This window comes from Sarcophilus harrisii, chromosome 1 (genome assembly GCF_902635505.1).
Source record: "Sarcophilus harrisii chromosome 1, mSarHar1.11, whole genome shotgun sequence".
Lineage (NCBI taxonomy): Eukaryota > Metazoa > Chordata > Mammalia > Dasyuromorphia > Dasyuridae > Sarcophilus > Sarcophilus harrisii.
The window spans coordinates 498,201,338-498,227,660 of NC_045426.1; the positions used below are offsets into that span (position 1 = coordinate 498,201,338).

The 26,323-nt window shown below is 34.8% G+C and overlaps 1 protein-coding gene and 1 long non-coding RNA gene across 9 annotated transcripts in view; one reads left to right on the forward strand and one right to left on the reverse strand.

Moving 5' to 3' along the window:
- DLGAP1 (DLG associated protein 1) overlaps positions 1–26,323 on the reverse strand; it is a 1,087,876-nt gene that overhangs the window by 156,365 nt on the left and 905,188 nt on the right. For 5 of the 7 annotated variants that reach the window (XM_031953084.1, XM_031952966.1, XM_031952903.1 and 2 more), the window contains one exon: positions 13,494–13,523. The exons of the other annotated variants lie outside the window; for them this stretch is intronic. In XM_031953084.1, the coding sequence (XP_031808944.1) occupies positions 13,494–13,523 (30 nt within the window). The remainder of the gene's footprint in view (positions 1–13,493; positions 13,524–26,323) is intronic. 7 annotated transcript variants of the gene reach the window in all.
- Positions 3,400–26,323, forward strand: part of LOC116421652 — a 70,878-nt gene continuing 47,954 nt past the window's right edge. Inside the window, exons 1-2 of one of the 2 annotated variants that reach the window (XR_004232132.1) lie at positions 3,400–3,482; positions 25,537–25,658. This is a non-coding gene — a long non-coding RNA (uncharacterized LOC116421652). Of the gene's footprint in view, positions 3,483–16,350; positions 16,598–25,536; positions 25,659–26,323 lie in introns of those variants that run through there. The other variant, XR_004232133.1, reaches the window with a different exon arrangement.

The following is a 26,323-nucleotide window of genomic DNA, read 5'->3' on the forward strand; positions in this document are numbered from 1 at the left end:
ATAGAGGAGGAAATTGTGATTCTAGGAAGCTAAATGACATGCCCATAAGTTCAAAGCTAGTAAGGATTTGATTCTTGGTTTCTTGATTCTGGATTCAACATTTTACCAATACCTTAATATTTCCATTTACCACAAGGGTGTCTAAAATTGTCACATTGTCATATTTATAGATTCAAATTGTGTGAATTTATAGATTCAAATAAATGTGTTCAACTGAAAGAAAGTAATTGAAAATGTGAACAGATAAAATTTCTTTTGATAGTCTGATAGGGTGGGAAAAATAAGTGGGATGGAAATAAGAACTTAAGAATAATATCAAAAAGTTAAAACAAATAATGAAAAGATTCCAGACTCCAAATTGCTGGGAATCGTTTGATTTAAAGACTAAAAGTTAAAGAATTTAGTCTGGGATTTGACTTGCAGAGTTTTCATTTCAGAATTCAATGGCCATTTCATGACTTCATTAAGCTCCCTTTACTAGAGGCACCATGACAAACTATAGTTCTGTTGTGCATCCATGACTTTTCTCATGTTCATTATAGACTGATGCAAGGCAACTGAGCCATTTTTTAAATGCATTGGTTTGGGATGGGTTGTTAATCAACAAGATCATTTTCTCTTTGATATCTGCTAATGAAGCTTCAAATGAAGTCATTTTAGAATTTCATAGTAGGGAAAGACTAAGCCAGACTCTTGCCCTTCTCCTACCCTAATCCCTCAGTTTTTAAAACAAAGTAGAAAAATCTCTTTTGGGATTTTGCTGGAAAAAAAAAAATCTAAGCTGTGTCACTTTTGTGAGTTAACATCTAATCGCCAGCTTTTATATCCATTATGATTAATTAAAATTTTTTTCCAAAGGCTTTTGATTAAAGTGTACAAATCACTTTATCAGTGATATAAATTTTTTTTTCAGTGAACAAAAATCTATTTTCTACCCATCTACCTCTTCTCTTTTTGAAACCAATAAGAACAAAATACTAATTTTTAAAACCCATTATGGAGTTTAGTAGAAATAGCATAGGATCTGGACACTGGGGAGCTAGGAGAAGTAGATTTGGAATGAAAGGACTCAGTTGTTCTATTACAGAGAATAATCTAGGCAAGTGACTTCACCTTAGTTTCCTCATCTGTAAAATGCTGGATTGGATTACATGATCTGTGTTTTTGAAATTTTTATTTTTTAAATTTATAGAATAAAACATTTTCATGGTATACAATAAAAAGATGATTGTGTATGAAACTCAAAAATCTGTTTTATACAACTATTCCTTTAAAATATATATTATCATGTAAATTTCTTTTTTCCCCCCCTTTCTCCTTTCTCCTTTTCTCCTCCACTCTCAGAGATCAATTGCTACCATTAGCCAAAAATAAATAAATAAATAAAGGTTTATGTATGTGTTTGTGTGTATATATGCATGTAAAATTGTTTTATACATACTTTTATTCATCAATTCTTTTACTGGTTTCAGAGAGCATCTTTCTTCATATGTCCTTTTTAGTTAATTTGGGTATTTTTAATAGTCAAATAATTTATTTACTCAAAGTTGTTCAAATAATATTGCTATTACTGTATACAATGCTCTTTTGGTTCTGTTCATTTCACTCTTCATTATTTCATGCAAGTCTTTTCATGTTTTTCTAAAATTATTGAACTCATTATTTCTTATAGCATAGTAGCATTACATTACAATCATATACCACAACTTGTTTAATCATTCCCTAATTGATGGGCATCCCTGCAATTTTCAGTTCTTTGCCACCACAAAAAGAGCATGTTAAAACATAGTTCTTTTCCTTTTTCCCTAATTATCTTTGGAATTAGACTAAGTAGGGGTATTATATAATCTTTTAAATTTCCTTTTAGTTCTGAACTCTAAATTTACAAAATGGGACATGACAATGATTTATCTCTAAAAGAATCTAGTGATAATGAAGAAGGTAATGCGCTATGATAAGCTATAGCTTAGTGAACACAGCAGAGACTCTGACGTCTGGAGACCTTTATGACTATCCTGGCTGAATCTATCTTGGGCAACTCACTAAACTCCTCTGGGCATGACTTTCCTTATTTGTAAAATAATGGGGCTGGATTATAGTTTTTTAAAAGATCTTCAGAGATCTAGATTCTATGGTGATCTTAAAAAAAATCAACTCAGAGAGGAGATAACAAAATTTTCTAAAACTACAGAGATTATCTTTATAAGCATAAATTGTTTTAAAATTCCCTTTTGTCAATACAAATTCCAATGATTATTTTCCCCAAGAAAAATAAATTAGATGATAGCTCTAAAATACTTAGCTATATATTGATTAGGGAACTCATATATTACTCATTTACAAATAGGATTATCTGTTTAAAAATTTGCAGATGGAATCTGCCAAAATACTGAAAAACTTGGTTCTGGATTTTTTAAAAATGGAGTTAATAAAAAACCTTGACATTCCTTATGTGTTTAAAAAGACAGTTTAAATTAGTTGATAAAATAAAAACCAGTTGGGTTGGATATATTAATATAAAATTAATTTCATTTTAAAGTCTATTTTATTTCTTTAAAAGTTTATTTATGTCTATTTTATCTACTGTTTACTTAGTTGTTTTTTGGTTCTGCTGGAATTCAGGGTATTTCTATAGCAGATATGATCAAATCAACAGAATGCTGAAGTCAGAGAGCCTGATTTGAATACCAATGTGTGATCTAGATTAAGTTGATTCTTGTCTGAGGACCTCAGAAGGTCTCATCTATAAAATGAGGATATCTATAATAACTATCTAATAGAGTTGTTGAGAAGATCAAATGAGGGGCAATATATACACAGGGGTGGTGGAATACACTTCAGGAATTATGTGTGGAACCTAGCCTGGTCCACTTCTGCTCATCCCTGAAGGATATCTACATGAGCAATTCTTTGGTAGTTGTGATGGCAGCATAGAAATTGGCTTCTCAGTTAGCAAAACCTATCCCACTCAGGCAGCTGGGTAGAGTGCCAGACTTAGAATCAGAAAGACTCATCTTCTTGAATCCAAATCTGGCCTCAGACATTTCTAGCTGGGTGACTGTAGGCAAGTCACTTAACTTTGCCACATTTTCCTCATCTGTAAAATGAGCTGGAGAAGAAAATGGCAAACCACTCTAGTATCTTTGTCAAGAAAACCCCAATGGAATCACAATGAGTTGGACATGGCCGATATGTTTGAAGAATAACTTTCTACTTTAAAGGGAGAGATATTTTTATCCTTATGCTCTTTCCCCACTGTGTGCCAAGTATGAGGGGAATTCTGTGAAGCTCTTTAAGATTTCCAATGACTCACAAAGATTTCTCTTCTCTGGGAGGTACACAACAGCTGCAGATGCACAGAACTGAGGTCACATCTGCTAATCTAGATGAACCCAAGAGGGGCACTTAAGTCTCTTTCTGACTCTGTTTCTGTTTTATGCTTCTTTCCAAGATCATGGATGACTGAGGAGTGACCATGAGAGGTGGGTGTTTTGGAGGTGCCTATCTTGGGAATCTAAGAGTTTCTGGCTTCCTCAGTGAGAGCAATCTGATAGGAGGAGGAAGTTTCTGCAGCTATACCATTCTCAGAAGAGATGGGGACTGACAGGAATATGGACGCAATTCATATTCTGCCTTTCCAAGGTGTATGGACCTTGAGGGAATTTTTTAGACAATATAGAGCTGAAGTAAAAATTAAATGGCAGTTCTATAGTCTCACTAAAAATTTCACATTATGATGTTTTAAATTTGAACCTTCTAGGACAGCATAACAGGCATTGTGGTCTACTGTATTGTGTTTTAATTATTTGCCAATGTGTACTTATGAGTCTTTTGCATTTTAAGCATTTCTTATGGGTAGTTAAAAGAAATATCTGTCTTATTTGATCTGCTTTATATATTGAACACCCTTTGGATATCTTTTGATGAGACCCCAGACATGAGACAAAACTAAGATTGTTTTAAGTGACTTTTTTCCTCCAAAACATTAAGAATGGGGAGGCATAAAAAGCCAGAGACAATGAGGAGAGTCTGAACCCACTTTTCAGGTTTCCTCAAGACTTAACTCATTATTTGGGAGTGCAGGCATTGGACCCTTTGGTGGCGTATCTGCCTCTGAGCTAAATAGTTCTGCTGTTTACCAGGTAAAGCATGTGGTAAATCTTAAAGCCTACACACATGCCAGTTATTATCATCTTTTTAGTCCTCTTTGACTTTTGTAGCTCACACCAAATTCTATGGAGTCTATCTCTGCAATATTTGATTCAGCAAAATGAATGTCAGATGCCCACTGTGTTTTTGTTGTTCCTTGTCCTTTGTTCTTGAAGAAGACCAATGACAGCAGAAGGATGATGTCTTGACTTGCAAATGAATTTGATTTAAGTGACCCAGAGCTGTGAAAAGTCATCAGCTTCACTCTCTCAAGTCCTTGGAGTCTAGGAGTAAAGCATAGGCCAGGTGACTGGCAATGGTCCTGAAGAGACAGCATGTCTTATGTATAACTACTGACCTATATGACTGGAGAAATAACTTTACTTCTTAGGGTACTTGACAACTCACTTTTTAAAATTTTTGTTTTGTTTTTGGGAGGCAATCAGAGTTTTCATTAACATCCTTTTACTTTCTGTTTCCATTTTTCCATACTAACCTTCTCCTGAATGCTTATTCTATAATCTGTTTTTAGAAGGTCTTTCTTAGTCTTGGTTTTGGAAAACTATTTGATAAACTCTCAGGTTTTCTCTTCTCTCTCTCTCTCTCTCTCTTTTGGTATTAACTAGAAAATTCTCAACAAAAACGATTATTTACAAAAACACAGAAAATCAGGATTATATATGAAACCATTATATAAAGTTTCTTCCTGTTAAGAACAAGGATTGAATATATTATTTCAATTACATAAAAAACTGCATGAGGAAACTCCCTCTTAATGATGCAGGCCAGTACTTTATCTGCAACTGATATTTTTACCGAGTTGTTCAGATCACTGAGAGGTTGACTTTCATGCCCAGTGTCATACTCAGAACATTTTTTAGAGGCAGGTCTTGACTTCAAAGCTGGCTCTCCCACTTCCTTCACAATTTCTTTCTTTGACATGATTTTTATCAACATTGCTCTGCTTGTCTGTATTCCTTCAAATTCCTCCTCAGTCTTCTCTAGATATTTATATTTTGAATGTTTCATTAACACTCTCTGCTTTTCTTTCTTTCTCCTGTCCATTTTTTTGGTTGTTGGCATTTCTATCACCATACTCCATAATTTTCTCCCTGCCAAATACAAGCTCTCCCTTCTAATAAAATATAGTCAGGCAAAACAAATTTATATTATTATGGCTCTGTCTAGAAATGTATGTCTCACTCTTTACCCAAAGTCTATTGCCTCTTCACTGAGAGTTGGGAAAGCTTGCTTCATCAGCAATATTCTGAAATTGTCATTGATCATTGTGTTGATCAAAGTAGTTTTCTTTTACAATGTCACTTTCAAAGTATATATTGTTTTCTTAATTCTGTACATTGCATTCTGCATCAGTTATCCAATCCTTCTCAAGTTTCTCTCAATCTACCTTATCATTTCTTAAGATGCAATAATACTCCATTATATTCATGTACAATAATTTGCTCAGTTATTCCCAAATTGATAGACATCCTTTCAGTTTCTGATTTTTTGTTGTCTTGAAAAAACTCCTATAAATATTTTTGAAGATAGGAGTCTTTTTTCCTCATTTTTTTTGGATTGTTTTGGGGCATAGTCCCAATAGTGTGACTGCTACATTATAACATCTACACACTGTAGTGATTTTGAGCATATCTCCAAATTGCTTTCTAGAATTCTAGGCTGAACAAATTCACAGCTCTGCCACCTGATAGTACATTACTATTAGGTTTTTTTTATTTTGAAAGAGGACTCTTGAAATTCTTGAAAAGTCTTTGGTATTAAAAAAATTTAATCTTTGATGGTGAAGTTCTAGGCAGATTTTTTTTAAAGGTCATTGAGCTACTTTTAAAAAAATTTCTTTGTGGAAGAAGGGTGGGTTGAGATAAACCTTTATCTTTCTATCTCTCCCTATGCCTATCTTTATTTTTTATCTTCACCATGTCCCCTAATACCTCCATCCCTAAATATCATCACAGACCATCACCCTTGCTCTGGCTATCGTGTCCTCCTTTTCCAATCTTGAATCATGGGTAAATAAAATCATTTCTATACTATCCTCTTCTACTGAGTCCCTGGTTCCCTTGTCTAATCCTAAATCTTTTCGTTTTTCCTCAAGAGTCAACATACCACTCCCTTTCCAAACCTTGTTGAAGACCTTGATTCATAATTCACTTAAAAAATTGAGGCCATTTGCAGATAGCTCAATCCATCTCACAGAATTTTACTATCTCACTTTTCTTCTTCACTTCAGTATCTAATGATGAAGTGGCTCTCTTGCTTACTAAGGCCAACTTTTCTACATAAATCTTTGATTTCATTTTCTTTTGTCTTTTCTAGAATATTATCTTCACTATCTATCACTTCTATAACTTTCCAAGTTTTAATCTTTTTGGATTTAATTGTTTTTCAGTCCCACTTTTCATGACCCTATTTGGGGTTTTCTTGCAAAGAAACTGGAATGTTTGCCATTTCCTTCTTCTGCTCATTTCTGTAGGAGGAAACTGAGGTACATGAGGTTAAGTGTCTTGTCCAGAATTACACAGCTTGTAAGTGTCTCAGGCCAGAAGATGAGCCTTCCTGACTTCAGGAGTGGTACTCTGTCCACTGTGCCACCTGCCCTTTGTTCTTACAAATAAGCCCCCAAACTGTTACTACATCTTACCATTCTCACCAGCTATTATCTTATATCCTTTCCCTTTTCAGTTAAAATTTGAAAAAGACCGTGTGCAATGGGTATTTCCTCTTTATCATTTTTCATTTTTCATTTTTTTTGAAATGTTTTCCTACTTTTCTTCTGACCTCACAATTCAAAAAGCTCTTTCTAAGGTTGCTAATGACCTTTTAATTGAGACATTTATGATTTTTTTTCTCAATCCTGATCTTCTTGAAAATTGTTTCTTCCTGAATACTATAACTCTGCCTTCTCTTGGTTCTTCTGCTACCTGTTCAACAATTTCTTAGTTAATTTTGCTGGATTTTTATCAATGCCATTCTCACTCTCTGTGTGTTGCTTCATGACTCTGATTTGAACTCTCTTCTCTCTAGACTTTCATTTAGGAGTCTCATCAACTTTCATGGGTTCAATCATCATCTCTAGGCAAACAATTTCCAGAGCTATTATTTATTCATCTTTACTCCTTCCCCTCAGCTAAACCAGATATCACCACCTGCCTACTTGACATTTCAAACCAGGTGTCCTGTAGGTATCTCACATTCAGTATGTCCAAAATATAACTCATTATTTCCCTCCCCTTTGTCTTCCTTCCCTTCCTAACTTCCCTATTATTGCTGAGGGAACCATCATTTTTCTAGTAATCCTTTGCAATATGGGTATCACTCTTCACTCCTTTCTGTTTTAACCTACATATACAGTAAGTTACAAAATCTTGTTATTTCTTTCGTTACAAGATCTCTTGGATTTTTCCTCTTCTCTCTATTCACAAGCACTTTTCTCACCTTTCACTTGGAATTTTATAGTAGTTTATTGATTTTTTTTTTTACAGAATTCTTTGCTTCAAGTTACTTCCTATTTTAATCTGTCCTTCATACAATTGTTTAAATGATTCTCTTAAAGTATAGTTCTGACCATGTTACCCTTTCCTCATGTTTAAAATGGAAGTTTTTCCCACTCCCTAAACTCTGGTGGCTCTCTATTAGCTTCAGGATCAAATATGTGTGACATTCAAGGCCCTTTACAACATGCCCTTTCCTACCTTTCTAGTCTTTTCACAGTTTACTCTTCTCATGCATTCTATTCTCCTATTTGTTACATGAACAGGACTTGAACATTTTTCATAGATTTATACTGATAATCTTCATTGTAATGCAATCCCTCCTATTTGCTCGTGCCATTCCTGGCTTCCTTTCAGCCTCTACTCAAGGCCTTTCCTGGTCTCCCCATCAATTAATCTCTTCCAGGGCTACTTTCCACCCACTCTATATTTATTCTGTATTTACAGATTTATAGAAATAATTTCCCCATTAGAATCTAAGTTCATTGAGGATAAGAGTGGCTTTTTCTTTTTCTTAGTATCCTCAGTGATTAACATAGTATCTGGTATGAAGTAAGAACTTAATAAATGCTTTTTGATCAATTGATTTTAATTGTCCTTGAAATTATACCCATAAGTCACTATATTCTTTGCCTATTAGTTGATCTTTCCCCAAGATTAGCCATGTTTGATTTTTAATCATCATTAAAGTAAGAGTAGGAAATCTGGGTTTCTCTTTTAGGTTCACCAATAATCCTTTAATTTGGATGATCTGTTTCCTATCTTTCTGTCTTCAATTTATTAGTACTTTGCAATCAAATACTTTAGGGAACTTTTTCTTTCTTTCTTTTTTTAATTATAGCTTTTTATTTACAAGATATATGCATGGGTAATTTTTCGGCATTGACCCTTGCAAAACCTTCTGTTTAGGGAACTTTTTCTGAGAGAAGTTACCAGATACAGTAACTTTAGAGGACTGAAGATGGGATGTAGTTTTATCATAGAGGTAGTGGAATACAGGTATAGAATTAAACCATATATTTTCAAGAATGGCCAATGTATTTATTTGTTTTGCTTGATTTTGACTTGTTACAAAGGAAGATCCTATTTTGTGAGCATATAAAAGAGTGGTAGAGAGTTACTAGGAAGTGTTAGCAATATACTAGGTGGTACAATGGATAAAGTTCTAGGCCTGGAACAAGAAAAACTGATCTTCATGAGTTCACATCTGGCTTCTGGTATTTACTACTTATGTGACCCTGGGCAAGTCACTTCATCCTGTTTGCCTCAGTTTCCTTATCTGTAAAATGAGCTGGGGAAAGAAATGGCAAACCACTCTAGTATTTTTGCCAAGAAAACCCCATTGGATCACAAAGAGCCAGATATGACAGAAAACCAAATGAAATTAATACAAAAAAGAAAAGAGCATCAATAAAACACTTTAACAGGAAAAAAAAAGAGAGGTTTCTCCTTCCTGTACCTTTTTAAAAAAAATAGTTGTCTATAGGTATTTTACCTAGAGAATGATGAAATCTTGCTTTAAAGCAATATAAATGTCAGAAACTTCATTTAAATTTATTACTAGCAATAAACTGATCACAAATAAAAAGATCAGTGGGGTTTATGTGAATTAAACTCAGTGTGTAGTATTTTGTGGAACAACTGGGGAAATACAATGAGAAATATCCTTTTCAGGAAAGTAATGAAATCGCCAACTTGAGTTGAAAAAAAAAATACACTCTAATTTTATATTGCATTGTGAATACGTTGCACGTAAGTCTGCTGGAAATGATATGGAATATAAGGTAGAAGAATGAATGAATGAATTCCTCATTCACCTGGAATACTTAGTGAGGGAAATACTAGGATATGCTGATAGAAGAAAACTTGTTAGATATTTATGACTCAGAAAGTCATTCTGAAAGTCCTGGAAGATTTAGGGAATTAGATGAAAAGGGTTGAGTCAGATTTTTGCTATATTCATGCTTCTCTCCTTGAAAAGACTTCATATATGGTACGTTAGGGGCTGTAATGTTTTGAGAAACCCTAGATAGAGAATTTCATGACTTTACCAATAGTTCCCTTCTCTGATGAGTGCTAGTCTGTCTGAAATTTCTCTCAGAAAAACAAATGAGTTTCTAACTAGTGTTACCAATAGAATGACCAGACCAAACAAAAACCTGAGATGTCCAGGGGACCTTTGTCATTTAAAAACAAAACTATTCCAGGAAACCTGTCAAATGTTGCTCTGGTCTTCCAAGGCACAACCCCGATAACCTCACTAGGTGGAAGCTTTGGGATTGAAGAGATCTGCTAACAATTCTATCTGGGCCAGATAAGTGAGAAATTCTCTTCTGGTTTCTTCACATAAACTCATCTGTTCCCATTTTAAGAAACATAAGACAAGTTGCCCATAGAAGCCAAACCCTTCATCTCCCTAGTCTAGGTTTTCAAAGTACTTGGTGTCATTCAGGTATTTTCGATTCTCATCTACAGTGTGGAAAACAAATAGCCTTTCAGGCAAATCTCATCACATGACACAGCCCCAGTTATCAGTTCAAAAGGCTTGTAATCAACTCATCTGCTCTTGCTCTGTTTCATCTTGCCTCTCTTGACTTGACAAGTCTCCCACTTAACTCACTCTACACACATGTCTGTGTGTACAAAAAAGCTTCAGGCTGGGGCTAGTTCCTCCCTCTCTTAAAAAGGCAAACCTGTCTGCAATATGTTAAAGTAATTCTAACACTGGATGACTCAGATGTTGACCCATGCTCTCATTCTATTTTGATTAAGGCAAATGTGAGCTGTTAGTCTGAAAAAGGAAGGATTTTGCTAAAGGCAAAAAATCTTAGAGTTAAAATAAATCTACTATGCAGAAAATCCTAGAAGATTTACAATTATTTTGGCAAGTGTATTTTCCTCTCTATGCATGCTTCACTGCTTTATTATTTAAGAAGATGTAAGGATCATTGATTTGAGCAGTGATAACAGCCAGAATCCAAAGTATCCACAACAAAGGGACAAAATAAAAATGTTGCTGGTAGTAGGGGCCAAATTGTGAAATGTTTCTGTGAAAATATTTTCTTTATTACTGGTTGATTAGAACATTGCCATATATCTCTACAAGGTAGGTAATATCATGTTAGGTCTTTTTTAAAGGACATAGGATTACTTTTAATCAGAATATCAATGCAATTTATAGATGATTCTTTTTTTTTATACTTCACAGATTTCAAAGTAAATTTTTTTTCTCAACAAAAGGGAAAAAGAAAAATAACAAGCCACAGAATGATAAGTTCTCTGTTTTGACTAAAGATACTTTCTGTTTTTGTTTCTCACTCCCCCCCCCCCCCTCCAAAAACAAATAATCCTAAACCCAAAACATGTTTGATATTTTCCTGGTTCTAGGATTATCCAGTTCAGAACCATTTTTAGATCCTACCAATCTGGCTGGTTGCTTTTTGACTTTAAATTTTTATTTTTATTTTTTTTAACATTTAGCAGGCTCAATAAAAGTGCCCAAAATTAATCTTCACAAATGGAGAATTTGCAGATATGTTCATTAGGTGAGCATTTGCAAAGTCTACAGCATTATTTTTGTCTTCAAACTGTATAGATTTTGGTTTGGTGTTCCAAAGGAGGCATGTTGGTCATGTCTATGGAAAGGCTGCCAACCTAATTGATACCTTTCACATGTTTCTTAGCAGCCTATCAAGCTGCTACAACTTTCTACCCATCAAGTGCTGCTGTAAGTGGTGTATTGGGCCTGAGTATGACATTGCCACAAAGGGGGCAAAGTGATGAAGGTGGGAGAGGCTAGGAAGGGGCCTAAGCAAGAAATCAGACTTTTATCCTGCCTCCTGCCCTCATTCCTCCCCAGAGTCTTTTTGTGAAAATTACAGAACACTTTTTGTGGATACTCAGGCAGCAAAATAAGCATTAGCTATAGGAAGCTAATAGTTTTGGGTGACTTTTGGGGCAAATGATTTATGAACACAAAGTCAAGCAGGCAACAGGAAAGTGATTACTTCAAAACCATTCCTTCATAAAATATCAAAATAGCCCCAGAGAATCTGCCCCAGAGAATTCCTAGCCCCAGAGAATTCCTATTAGCAGGATTTCTTAATCTGGGATCCATGGACCCCAAAGGCCCATGAATAGATTCAATAACTTGGATGTGGAAAAAAAATACAACTTATTTTTCACTAACCTCTAACTGAAATTTAGTATTTCCTTTAATTATTCAAAGGCATTATTGTGACAAGGGGTTCATAAGTTTCCCCAGATTACCAGTGTCACAAAAAAGATTAAGAACTCCGGCTCTACAGATAATTAAACTGAAGCTCAATTCTGAGATCCCCATCAGAATTGCTGCTGCAGAATACTCAGTCCCTATTCATGGAGGGATTTGGGAGGAGAGGTTCATATTCTAGACTGGCTCTGAGTATTCTTGTTTGGTCTGATTTATTACCTGAAACATTCCCTATACCTCTCCTGCTTCTTTTCCTTCTGCCCTCCTACCTTCTATACCAAGTCCTATGTCATCTTTCCCTTGTTCTCTGTGTTGCACAGGAGCAGGGTCATTTTTCCAGCAATATAAGTTGTGAAGTTTACTTTTTCAATATTTTCCTTAGAAACACCACAATTCCAAACTATTCAAAAGCAAGAATTCCTCCCTTTGGGATGTGGTTTGTCCCCTTACCCCCTCTTACTTATCTCCCCAGATCTATTCTTTGCTTTAGTCCAATATATCATTTCCCCACTCCCATGTCCATGCATTTCCCATTCAACAAGCCATAGCTCCTTTTAAATTAAAAACTCACCTTAAAGCCCAACACCTCCTCCGAGAAGCCTTCCCTGATTAAGCAGGATGAGGAAACCTCGGAAGCATGACTGACAACACTCCCAGTAAAACAAACAAACACAAAACCCCGAACAAACATAAAAACTCACAAAAAAAGAGAAAAGGACATATTCTCTGCTTTTGGATTGTATGCTCCCTGAAGATAAGGATAATGGTTGTAATAATAACTCATCAATCAGATAATGTGGAATAATGCAACTTTTATAAAAGAAAAAAGATATTTAGAAAACCCCCAAAGAAACAAACTCTCTGGGAATGTACACTGTCCTGTTTCCTCCTGGGCTTTTCCCCCTCTAAGTTTTACCTTTCTTTCTTTTTCCCTTTTTCCTTACCTTGCTTTCTCAGATTCCTGAAAGGGGAAGCTTTAGAGACTGATCATCAATAAGGAAAAGACATCTCTAGGTGCAGTACTAAAGACCTATCCTGGGTAGCATATCAAGTCCTTCCCTCTGCCCCCCACACTCCCCATTGAGATTTGTCATGTATATCTACTTAGTTATTTTGCTCATTAGGAAGAATAACTAGGTGTTCTGCTCTCTGGTAAACAGGTATTTCCAGGGCAAATATGCATGCTATGTATGAGAAAATGTCCAAAGAATTTAGTAAAAGAACCAAAGGCAAAGTTCCTTGAACAGACTCACGTAACCATTACCAATATAGAATGGAGCCCACACAAATTAAGGGGCTTCCTGAAGGTCATTTGGTGTGAGTGAATCGCAGCAGAAAATAGAAACCACAGTCCCGTTTTGCTGTCTTCCTAGGTTCCTGATGATACAATTTGTAGAAAGGAAGAGACCTAGGGGCATATAATTTGACCAGCACAAGCAGAGGCAAAGAGATGGAAAAGCAAATGTTGGCTGTTATGGGAAAATGACCATCAACTACCCAAATGTTCCAGATGCCCCTCTTGCCACTGCTGGAAAAATACCAAAACCCTTATTTGGATCCCCTGAGCAAAACATTGATTTTGTGGTTGCCAAAAAACGTACCTTCAACTGCAGAACTCAGTTTTATGATACCTTGAACAAAAACAAAAAATGGCAGTTATATAATGGCCCCAAATTACCCTTCCAGTCTTCTATAACACATGCGTCAGGTCTAGACTTACAACTATTCATAATCAAAGAATTTGTTGTAATCAGAATAGTAACTTAGAAAATTCAATTTCTTTTAGCCCAGGTGAAGAGCTCATTAGTTTCCTCTTGTCACTTTTATCCTTCCAAATTAAGATACTGAGCAATAAAAAGGTAAAAGAAAGAGATCTTAAGTGTCTTTGGAGAAAGCAGGACCCAAACCTTGTATGAATAATGTGTTAAAGCACTATCAACCTGGAAAATCCCACATAGCTGGAGGCAACTCCCCAGCAATGATTTTCACAAGACAAGGCAGTATGGATTTTCCACTGAGTAAAGGAATCAGGAAGGGGTAGGACATCTATAACTTGTTTCAGGTGGACAGCTGAGCCAGGCAAAATTTCAAAGATTCAATTTGCCTTCTAATAATTTTGGAAGAAGGTTTCTGCTGACATTTATTAGGGAGTCAAATTTTGTATTGTGACTTTACAACTTGTTTCTCTGAGGTTGTTGGGTCTTGCTTGTACAATATTTTCAATTTGATGTTTGCAAAGCTCTTTTAGGCTTTATCCTCAGGGCAGGAGTCTAGTACAGTTCTGGAGAGGAATTTAGTATAAAAATGCAAAATTAGAATGTCAAGATTCCTTAGACATCATGTGGTTCAATCCCTTTATTTTACAGATGGAAAAAATTGCCATTAGTGGTAGAGGACCAGAATACCCAGAGCTTTGGATTCCAGGGTCCTTTCCACTAAATATTCTAAATTATGAGGGCACTCAGAATTCTCAAATAATTTTGTTGGATTCAAGACTTAAACTGTCTCTTGATATTATACATCAGTTTTAAAATATGAGGCTACTTCTGTAGCTTTCAAGTAACTTTAAAGTCTATATAAAGGTGAAGACAGGGTATCTCTAGAAAATTCTGGACTCAGGAAAACTGGACATGATCCAAAAGGTTAAGGAAGAAAAAATCCTTTGGATTAGCCATTATTGGGGAAATCTTCAAAGATCCATGGGATAGCCCATACCCTCCTTGGCTTGAAAGTCTAGTTTTGACTCCTTCACAGAATGGAAATACAACAAATCTAAAACGCTCTTAAATTTGAAAGGAGAATCCAGCACTGGCATGAATCCAGTGGATTTTCAAGGTGGATTATATTATATTATCATTATAACTTTCAACAGAATATCCTTTTTTTTTTTTTTTTTTTTTTTTTGCTATCTGCTACATTCCATTTAAATAAAAAAAAATCAGTAATGGACTTTCTTCCTTTTAGTGTGGTATTGGAGGAAAATCTTAGGAATGTAGAATTCCTTTTCATAAGCAAATCCATATTTAGAGATTTTGACTTAAGTGAATAATCCAATATTGTTAAGAGTTTTTATTTCCTGTTGTTTTATAGGGGGGGAAATAACCTTCCCCTTTTCCTCCCCACTTATAGTTTTCATAGGTCTTAGAAAGGCACTCATTGCCTTTGGTGCAAGAATTGTGTGGGAAACATTAGCAGCAGACAGATCAACAGGGTTTGCAGCCCAAACAGATGCAGAAATGACTTTGTTGGAACAAAGACTTCAGAAAGCAAGCAGGCAGCACCACAAACAGTACGTAGCAGTTCTTTAGGCAGCAACACTGTTTTTGTAAATCATAGGAGAGCCTCCATATATGAACATGGTGGAAAGCTGATAATTTTCTTTGGTCTTATGTTTCCTGTTTAATTTTATCCATGACAACATATGTGGGTACCATTATGATTGTGGGTAAGACTCTTAATTTTTCTGAGGCTCAGTGTCCTCATTCGTAAAATGGAAATGATAATACCTAAAGTGTCTACTCCATAAGACTATTAGATCAGGTCAGATAAGCATGTAAAATCCAAGCAAATCTTAGAGATAAGTAAATGTTAGCTATCATCACCACCACCATCACCAGCACCACCATCAATTGACTTTAAAAGCATAATTGTTTCTGGCTCAAGTTTAGAGCTCATTAACTCCCTCTAGTCTTTTTAAGTCTGAATTAAACCACTTGAAATAAAAACAGGACCACCGCCTTCATTCCTTCCACTACTCCCACTTTGACTCATACTAATTCTCCTCTTGCTCCTAGTCATGACCTTGGGCTCCTTTACAAATTCCTCTTGTCCCAGAACATCTTCATTCTAGCTTCATTTGCTTTTGTGCCTAGCCTTGACCCTTTGGTTTAGCACTTTCATGTTTCATTAGCTCTTGTTCCAAGGTCCTTGTTCCCTTGATTATGGATCCTCAAATCTAGGGAACTCTCATCAACCATATTCTCCACTTTTGCCCCTCAGGCTGATAAAGATCCCTAGAGCACTTTCAATAAATGCAACTGACTTTATCTCCCATAAATTCATGGCCCACAATCTAAACTGAGCTCTTGATGTTGCTCAATAATTTTTCTGCTTATTAGTACTTAAGAGCTTATCTGATTCTTCAGAGCAAAAGTTCTAACTCTTTCTTCTCTGTCCTTGCAGAGAATTTACAGCCTTCACCTTCACAGAGAAGATGGAAGCCATCCATGGGAATTTTATTCAGCTCTTTTCTCCTATTCTTTGGGTAACTGGCTAGTTCAGTGGATGGAGTGCCAGACCTGAAAAGAAAGACTCAACTTCTTGAATTCAAATTTGTTTGAATTATATAGTTTATTTTTTTATATTTGCTATTTTTTATTTATTTACTAGCTGTAAAACCCTGGGCAAGTCACTTCATCCTATTTGCCTCAATTTCCTCATCTGTAAAAGGAGTTGGAGAAAAATGGCAAACCAATATAGTATTTTTGGCAAGAAACTCCCAAATGAGGTCATGAAGAGTTGGACATGACTAAGCAACAACAACTACTATTGGACATATGCCCCCAAAAGATCAAAGATAGAAGAGGACTTAGTACAAAATACATTTAGAACAGGTTTTTTTTAATAGTAGTCCCAAATTAGAAACCAAGAGGGTCCCCAATCAGTTTCTGTTGAGGAGTGACAAAACACATTGTGGTATATAAATGTAAGGAAATATTATTGTACTATAAGAAATGATGAGACTGGATGTGATTCACAGCATAGTGTTTTCACCTTTTTTTTTTTTTTCTTTTGCTTGTTGTTTGTTTGCTTGTTTTTTCTTTCTCATTCCTTCCCTTCCCTCCCTCAGCTTTTGATGTGTTTTTTCTTGAGCAGCATGATGGAAGTAGGAGTATGTTTGGCTTATGTTAGATTGCTTGTTGTCTGAAGGAGGGGGAGTGGGAAGGGAGGGAGGAAGGTTTGAGACATGGGAGTTTTGTGGCGGTGGGTGCTGAGTGCTATCTTTGCATGTATTTTGAGAAATGGAGGGCTATTGCTATGGAGAAAAAATGATGAAATAGTTTCAGAAGAAATTGGGAAGATCTCTATAAACTGATACAGATAAAAGTAAGCATAACTAGGAGAACAATTTATATAATGACAACATTAGAGAAGAAATAGTTTTGAAATTCTGATCAGTGCAATGATAAGTCATGGGTATGGAAAGCTGAGGATGAAATATATCACCCATTTCCTATCAGAAGGGTGATTGATTTAAAATACACAGAGAACCATTGTTTTTGGGCATAGCCAGTTGTTTTGCTAGATTATGCACATTTATGAAGATCTTAGTTTCTGCTTTATTTACTTATTTGTTTATTTATTCACTCACTTATCAATACATTTATTTATTTATTTTTGTTCACTGGGGGATAGTGAGGACAAATTATAGCACCTGTAAAAATAAATAAATTTATTTAAAAAAAAATCTTGCTCTTTCAAAGACTGTCAATGACTTAACCACCAAATTTAGTTAGTTCCAATTTTTATTCTCTTTAACCTTTCAGCACTTTTGGTATTGTTGAATATGCTCTTCTTTCATTATTCTTTTCCCTCCTTGATTTCTGAGGCCTCTTCAATTGCTCCTTTTTTTGTTTCTTTTGTTGGCTTCTTATCCTCTTAAATCCTTAAGGTGGAAATTCCTCAAGGGTCTTAGACTCTCTTCTTGAAGTATAATTGGTGCTTAATTAAAGCTTGATGTTTTTTTCTCTCCTTGGCAACTTCATTCATTTCCACAGCTCAGCTACTACTACCTGTAAATAACGCTCAGATCCCTGTCTCCAGCTGGGACCTTTCTTCTGCACTATTTACCCATAGATGTCTAACACTAGGTTCACTATCTTTCTCCCTAAATTTGGTCCTCTAAGTGATCTCACCATTTTCATCTATAATATGAGCATCTTCACATTCATATAAATTAGTGATCTTTGATTCATCCTTCTTACTCATGCTTATAAACAATCAGTTGTCAGCTAGGTTTATTATTATTAAATTTCTTTTAACCATCATATTTCTTGGATTTTTCTTTCCCATACTCACTGCCATTACCTTAGAATCATTCCTCATTCCTATCCATGTAGACTAATGAATACTTCACTAAAAAAATCTTCTCACAAATCCACTTCTTTCAATCCCTCTTCACACTGCTATCTATGTAATTTTACATATAAATTTGATCACATCATTTCTCTGTTCAAATCTTCAATGACTATTTCCTATCAAGTAAAGGTCATATTCTTCTGCTCAGGATTCAAAGACTTTTATAATCTGACAATACTTGATCTTTCTAGTCTCTCCACACTCTACATTCAAGCCAGACAGAACAATTCTCTTGTCTTTCTAAAAAAAAGCCTTTAGCCTACTTACAGGCTCTTTCCTCTATCTAGAATACTCTTCATTCTTTCCTTCTCTTGCTGAATTTTTAACTAACAATAAACAATAACTAGAATTTGTATAGGGCTTTAAGGTTTACAAATTTCTTTACAAATACCTAATTTTATCTTCATTATAACCCTGAGAAGTAGGTAGTATGATTATTTCCATTTTATAAATAATGTTACTGAGATGTACTATTGAGATTAATGTCATATGGCTAATAAGTCTCTGAGGGTGGATTTGAACTTAGGTCCCTCTTATTGGAGAACTGGCATATTATCTATTATACTATCTAGAGAAGGGAGGTACCTCAGAAATCATCTAGCCTATTTTTATCTCATTTTATCAGTGAGGAAACTGAGTCCCAGAGATGCTTAGAAATTCCAAATTTATACATTAATTAAGTAAGGGAATTGGAATTTGAACTCCAGTCACCTAATTGTAAATCCAGCACCTTTTCCTCTGTACCATACTGTTTTAGGCAAAATCTAATCTTTAAGTAATCTTGAACTTGAAACATATTACCAAAAACTAGCATTTTCATATACATTTTGGAACTGAAGGAGGGACTTTATGTAAAATTGGAAACCTCTGTTTTGTAGAACCTGCTTTTCTTTTTAAAGTATATATTCAGTTCAATATATAATTTTCAAAGCTGTCCTGTTTGTCTTTGATTTGTTCTCATCTGCCTATTATTTTCTTTACATTTTCGGTATGCCTAATTTCTGCCCTCTTCCCCCTATCTATCTCTCTCAATTGAAAACAAAAAAGAAAAGAAAAAAAAAAAGAAAAGCTAAATCATTGTACCAAATATACATAGTTAAACAAAATAAATTCTCACATTGGCCTACCACATTTACTTTTTGCCCATCCTTTAAAGTTGAATTAAAATGCCACTTTTTCCAAGAAAACTTCTAAATCTTTTTGGTTGGTAATACTTTCTGCTATCAGAGCTCTCACAGCATTTTGCTTTGAAATCAAGTAATATAGTGTATGATAACTATCTTTCTTTTTGTCTTAATTCTCTACTAAATTTTGAGTTGATTAAGCCTCAAAGATGTATCTTATATATGCCAACTATTATTTAAAACTTCAAAGCACCCAACAGTGTTATTTACATAGTGTGCATGTAATAAATGTCTATCATACTACACCATAAGAGTTTAATTTACATAAGATTATATAGAATTTTATGTATGGTGGGTATATATTGCTAGTTACAGAAAACCAATGAGGAACTCTGAAGTAGAATAGGAGTAAAAGATGTCATTAAATAGAGAAGATGAGTTGGTTACATGGTACAGATAAGCAATGAAAAAGGTGGATTCATGGGAGGATATGTATGAAAATTACATAGGATGGGCAGCTATGGAAAGATTATCATCTGCATAGTTGGAAGGAGCTCTCAAATTCCTTTTTAGATATTTTTTTTAATACTTGAGTATTTATTGCATTACAAAAAGAAAAAAACCCAGGGAATTAGAAAAAATTAAATAAAGTCTTTTTGGAATTTTTGAAATAAAAAGACATAAAAAACTCATATATATATATATATATATATATATATACACATATACATAGACATATATTTATATGTCTATGTAGCTTTAAAGGATCTGACTCAATATTTATGGACCTTGTAAGAACAGGAGCTTCTGTTCTTATCACCCATGCCTAATACCATTTTTTCCCCCCTAAGTCTAGTTGCTTAATTAAGAGGGAAAGGCAAGAAATAAATATTTCTAAAGCATCTATTATGTGCCAGGCACTGTGCTAAGAGCTTTACAAGTAATCTCTCATTTGATCCTGATAACCCTTTAAGGGAGGAGATATTATTATCCCTAGTTTACAGAGGAGGAAACTGAGGCAAGAAAGTTAAATGACTAGCCCAGTGTCACACAGCTAACCAATATCTAAAGCTGGATTTAAACTTGGATCTACTTGACACTAGGACTATATTGAATTGAATCACTGGTAACTGGCTTAATATGCCAAGGGTTTTACAAATATCCTCTCATTTGATTCTCTCAGATACATTTGTATTTTCAAAGAACTTATCAATACAAGTTATTATATTTTTAGCATTTTTCCATAGTATGGGTTTTTCTTTTGGAGGGTGGGGAGAGTTGGGTGGAGAATAGACCTTCCAGGACTTAGGTCTATTCCTATTCCCCTTTCTGTATATAAAAATAGCTACTCTAGGGGTTAATAAAAGCCATAGGATTAACAAAAATTAGTTATATAAAATAGTTCAAGTCACTTTCAGCTGAAGGAGTCATTCTAATATGGGAAAAAGTCATTTAGCTCATTCTATTATCTCCAGGAGTGATCGTGCCTTACATAATGTAAGTGTTCAATAAATATTTGATGATAATGATTATTCTTTTCCAGTAATAAAAATAGTCATCATTACTTATGGGACTATTTATTTAAAAATATTTGTAATAAGTATTTGTTTAACTGAATTGAACTGAATAACCAATATCTCAGCTACAGTCTTAGTGATGGAAAAGATTCCAGAGATAACTTTTCTAATACAATATACCTATTTTACAAGTGAAGAAAAGTTAAGTGGTTTGCCAAAGGTCACACAATATATAAATGGCAGACATAGAATTAGGATGGATCTTCTGACAACCTATTCAATGATATTTCCATTATATCATAATGATATAATTAGGATATACATTTCTAGGGATGGGCAACTCAGGATAGTCTAGGATAATGGCTAGAGAAGGATAATTAGTATGACATTGAGACTAAGTAGACATGTAATCTAGAGTCATATGAGGATTTTTAAAGGAACTTGAAATGATTAGCTTGGAAGTGAGAAGACTTTGGAGAGGTAGTAGGGAAGTTTGGGAAATGCTAATTGTTTTCAAGAATATGAAAGACTATCATAGTGAAGTTGCATTAGCCATGTTCTACTTGACTTAAGAGGGCTGAACTCTAAAAGTTATGAATAGATAACATAATGAGGCATATTTAAGTTATACACAATGAAACTTCCAGCAAGTAGAACTTTCCAAAAGTAAAAGAAGTTGATCCAGAAGTTACTAGGCTACCTATTATTCAAGTCTTCAAGCATTTGATTAGTTGTAGTAGAATGGATCACATTACTGCTGATGATTTACATGTAGGAAGTAGCATGAAGGACACCAACAGAGATCTACCAGAGAAAGGGGTGGGTTAATAATGCAGTAAGAATGAGTGAAGAGATGGATGGATAGATAGAGTTGCTAAATTTTTTTTGGAAAACCTCCAACATGTTGGATAAATCTTCTATGGAGGACTTAAGGAAAGACATGGACAAAAATTGACATAGGATGAAAAAATAAACTCTAGTTGTATATCCATACCAGTCCTGAAAATATATTACTGATGTTATAGGCCCATGCAAGTGTTAAAAATATATTATTCCCTATGTTCCTCTAGTTATTTCAGCATTGCAAGAATCTTATTTATACATCCCAGCATTATATTCTTCTTTTTTTTTTTTTTCATAATTATCACTTTTTATTGACAGAGCCCATGCCTGGGTAATTTTTTATTTTTACAACATTATCCCTTGCACTCACTTCTGTTCTGACTTTTCCCCTCCCTCCCTCCACCCCCTCCCCCAGATGGCAAGCAGTCCTATACATGTTAAATATGTCACAGCATATCCTAGATACAATATATGTATGCAGAACCGAACAGTTCTCTTGTTGCACAGGAAGAATTGGATTCAGAAGGCAAAAATAACCCAAGAAGAAAAACAAAAATGCAAACAATACATTCATTTCCCAGTGTTCTTTCTTTGGGTGAAACTGCTTCTGTCCATCATTGATCAATTGGAACTGAATTAGATTTTCTCTTTGTCAAAGAAATCCACTTCCATCAGAATACATTCTTATACAGTATCGTTGTTGAGGTATATAATGATCTGGTTCTGTTCATTTCATTTAGCATCAGTTCATGTAAGTCTCTCCAAGCCTCTCTGTATTCATCCCCAGCATTATATTCTTTGAGGGAAAAATTAATCCCAGATTGCAGTGCTTCCTACTTTCTACCACAGAGATATGTTTTGTTCCTGGTTGTTTTTTTGTTTGCAGTTAATTTATTCTTCCTTTCTAAAAGCATAATACAGCCTAGGTTGTAAAGGTGTTATTTGTTTTAGGAAACCAATAGTAGATTAAAAGTGGGGAGTGGAGAGGGAGCAGCAGATGTGAACATACCTTTGATCTCTCATTCTTGAGAGATGGGATGGCAAGCACCTGGTGGCAACAGAAATGATAACAAAGCCCTGGTACTGATGGGGCTTGCCCTTGAAGAAGGCTGTATAATCAGTAATGAAAGCTGAATGCTCTCTATGGCCACACAAGGGAAAGGAACTCTTTCCTGAGAGGTACTGAGAGGAAAGAAAAATCTCAATAATAGAGCTCTGGCTAGCTTGATCACTGTTTAAAATAACAATTTATATATAAATATGCCTGGGGGTGATGATGGTGGTGGGGGAGAATGAAAAGTAGGTAGCTCCATGACCCAAAACTAAAATGAAGTATTTTCTACATTTTCTACACTTAAAACAAATATTGAAAAATCCTACAGCTGAGCGTGGATGCAGAAATACAGTTTTCAAGCTAATTCACAGAACTATAAATAAAAGGCTTTTTGCAATTTATGTCCTTAACAGAATTCCCTTTTTATTAGCGATTTCTTTGCTTTGCTAGAGATGACTCACCAGCCTGCTGTGTATCTAAAGCGACCCTCAGGGTTTCTATAGTTCCTTTTGTAGAGCTGCATCTCCCCCTGGTGTTTGTTTTTTAGTGTTACTACATCATGTTATTGGCCAGAGTTAAATTAGACGTTATATATATATATTCCAGTGGCCTCTTAAACATTTAAAATTTTTGAATTCTACAGGGAATAGTTTTGTGTCAGCAGAAATAGGCACTGATTAGCACTTTGATAATAAGATAGTCACATTAACACTTTGATCAATGCTCTTATCAGAATCACAGGATCCTGGAATCTTGGAGTTAGTGGAGGTCTCAAAGGCCATCCAGTCTGACCTGGACCTGAGCAGGAATTCTCTTTACAACATTCCTGACAAGAGGTCATCCAGCTTTTGCTTGTAGACTTTAAAAGAGAGAATCCATTACTTCTGTAAACAGTCCATTGTGCTTATGGACAGTTCTTACCTTAAGACTATGCTGGCCTCCCTGCAAATATTGTTCCTTATTCTTCTCTCTGGGGTCAGAAAGAATGATTCTTTATCCACATGGCTCCTCTTCAGGATAACTACCCTGTATTCAGTAATACAATGTCCGGCACATAATAGGTGCTTAATAAATGTTTATAGAACTGAACTGAATAATTTCTTGGACAGGCTAAATATGCCCATTTTCTTCAAATAATCCTCAAAGGATATGAATTCTCAACCCAGCCTTGCTGAAAGCTTAATCATTGGAGGAAGGATAGATTTGGAGTCAGATTCTATTCAAATTCCAATTTTGCCACTTTCCTTCTGTGTCATCACCGGCAAACCACTTAAGCTCTCTAGCTCTCAGTTTCCTCATTTGGGGGTAGACTTTTATGCCTCAAGCATTTCAGCTTTAAATTTGAATTTATAATCTTCTGAATATTATTTCTCTCTCACTATGTCTCAGTCTCTGTCTATCTCTCTTGTCTTTCTGTCTCTGTCTCTGTCTCTGAATCTCCCTCTGTCTCACCAAATTTGAGCCTAAAATTTGAGCAAAGAATTCCAAGTGAAGTATGACTAGAGCAAAAGGACCATTGAGTTTTTCCTATCAAAATTTTGCAACTATGTCACTAAACTGTGCATATCCTTTAACCCAATGATATCTGTTCTGTAACTTCAGGGGTCATTTAATTTCTCTTAGATCCAGTTTTCTCATCTTAAAAATGGGGATAATTGCATCTATTTAAAAGAGTTGTTGTGAGACTCAAATAAGATAATATATGTAAAAGGTAAACTATAAGCTCTCTGTAAATGCTAGTTATTAAAATAACTATTATTATTATTAATCACAAAGAAATCAAAGAGTAAAAGGACATGTGTACAAAATATTTATAGCAACTCTTTTTTTGTTTTTGCAAAGAAATGGAAACTGAGAGTCCTCAACAACTGGAATATGACTGAACAAATTTTGACATGTAAAGCTAATAGAATAGTATTGTAAGGAATGATGAAAGGGATAGTATCAAAGAAATTAAGAAGATATATATGAATTGATGCAGAACAGAAAGATGATTTAGACTATAACAACAACATAATTGTAAAGAAAAGCATGTTTGAAAGACTGTAATTATTGCAATGACCAACCATGTTTTCAGAGGACCAATGACAAAGCACAATACTTCCTCCTGACAGAGAAATGCAGAATAAAACGCACATTTTTGTATATGGAAAATGTATGGATTGTTTTGCTTGAGTATTTTTGTTATAAGGATTGGGAATTTTTCCCACTTGGCAAAGAGATACCAGAGATGTTGTTGGTCAAAAAGATGAAAAGATAGAAAAGACTCTGAAACATTAAAAAAATGTACAGAAGAGAACAGAAGGAAGTTCAGAAGGAAAGTCAACTAAATAGCATAGCTTTGAAACTAAAATGCTGAATTTATTATATATATAAAAAGCAAGCTGGATATAGTAGAAATTCTTTTTTCCAAATATAATATTCTTTTTCTGTTCTACTATACATGTGGAGATGTTTTTGTAGTCTAGGGAGTCCAAGTTAAAACAGTAAAATTAAAAAAATAATAATTTAGTGGCTATCCATAGTTGCAGTTTAATACAAAAATAGAAGGAAATATAGAACGACTTCTTAAGGGAAGAGATCTGGGATCAGGAAATGTCCAAGGGGATATTGATATATGTGAGTATTTACCTCTCAGAAATCAGCAAATTACAAATCAAGGTTTGATTTTTTGTTTTGATAACTGACTAGACTTAAGAAAAGTAAAACATCTCCAGTTTCAGCTGGAGGTTAGTAAAAATAAAGATGTAATTCTCTCCACTTTTTCTATCTAAGCTCATGGGTCTTTAAATCTATACATGGACTCCTCCCCAAGTTAAGCATCCATGGCCTATGAAATATCCCAGAAAGTCCATGGAATATCTCTGCAGATCAAGATAGGGGAATTGAACTGTGATTCCATTGGAACTCCAAGAAAAGGAAAACTTCATTTCCCAATGTACATCAACATCATCTTTGTACTTTATAGCTCTACAGAGTTGACTGGACAGATTTATCCAGGATGACACAGCCAGTATGTGTCCGAAATGGGGAACTGAACCTTTGTCTTTCTGCCAATGAACTCCCTTCAATCTCTACAGAATCCTGGAGGTAAGTGGGAATTAGTTGGTTCTTCTCTATCTTTTCCTCTCACTGTTGTTTTGGGTGTTAGGGGGGGATGTAGTATACCAGTGTTTTCTAGGAAGATATTTCAGGCTATGTGAAGCAGATCTCTATTGATAAAGAAAAGGGGAGGAAGGAAACCATCCTGGTGATTTAATTCAATTCAATTCTAAACACTTGGCAGGGCTGACACCTAGGCTCCCTTTAAAAAATATTTTTGTATTCTTCTGAAAACAATTTTTCCCTCTCATTTTCTCTTTTCATTTTCCTTTATTCCCACACTGTTAGAACAATTTGGTTCTAGGGGAGTATTGGCATCCTTGAAAGAATTGCATAGAAAGCATTTTAAAATGATTGTTTCAATGTTTATATTTTGTACTATTTATATTTTTTTCAATGTTTCAAGTTAAACTTGAAGTTATATAATAACAATAACTAATAACATCAATCACTCCCTCAACAAGCATTCATTTAAGCCCTAATTAGGTAACCTGTATATTGAAAGTTCCCAAGTATTTGAAGGCAACCCTCCCCCCGCAATTGTCCATGGCTTCAAGGAATCAATATACTGTTGAAGGAAACGACATGCACATAAATATAAAATACACACAAATTAAGGAAAGGCTAGATATCAGTTGGGATATAAGAAACGT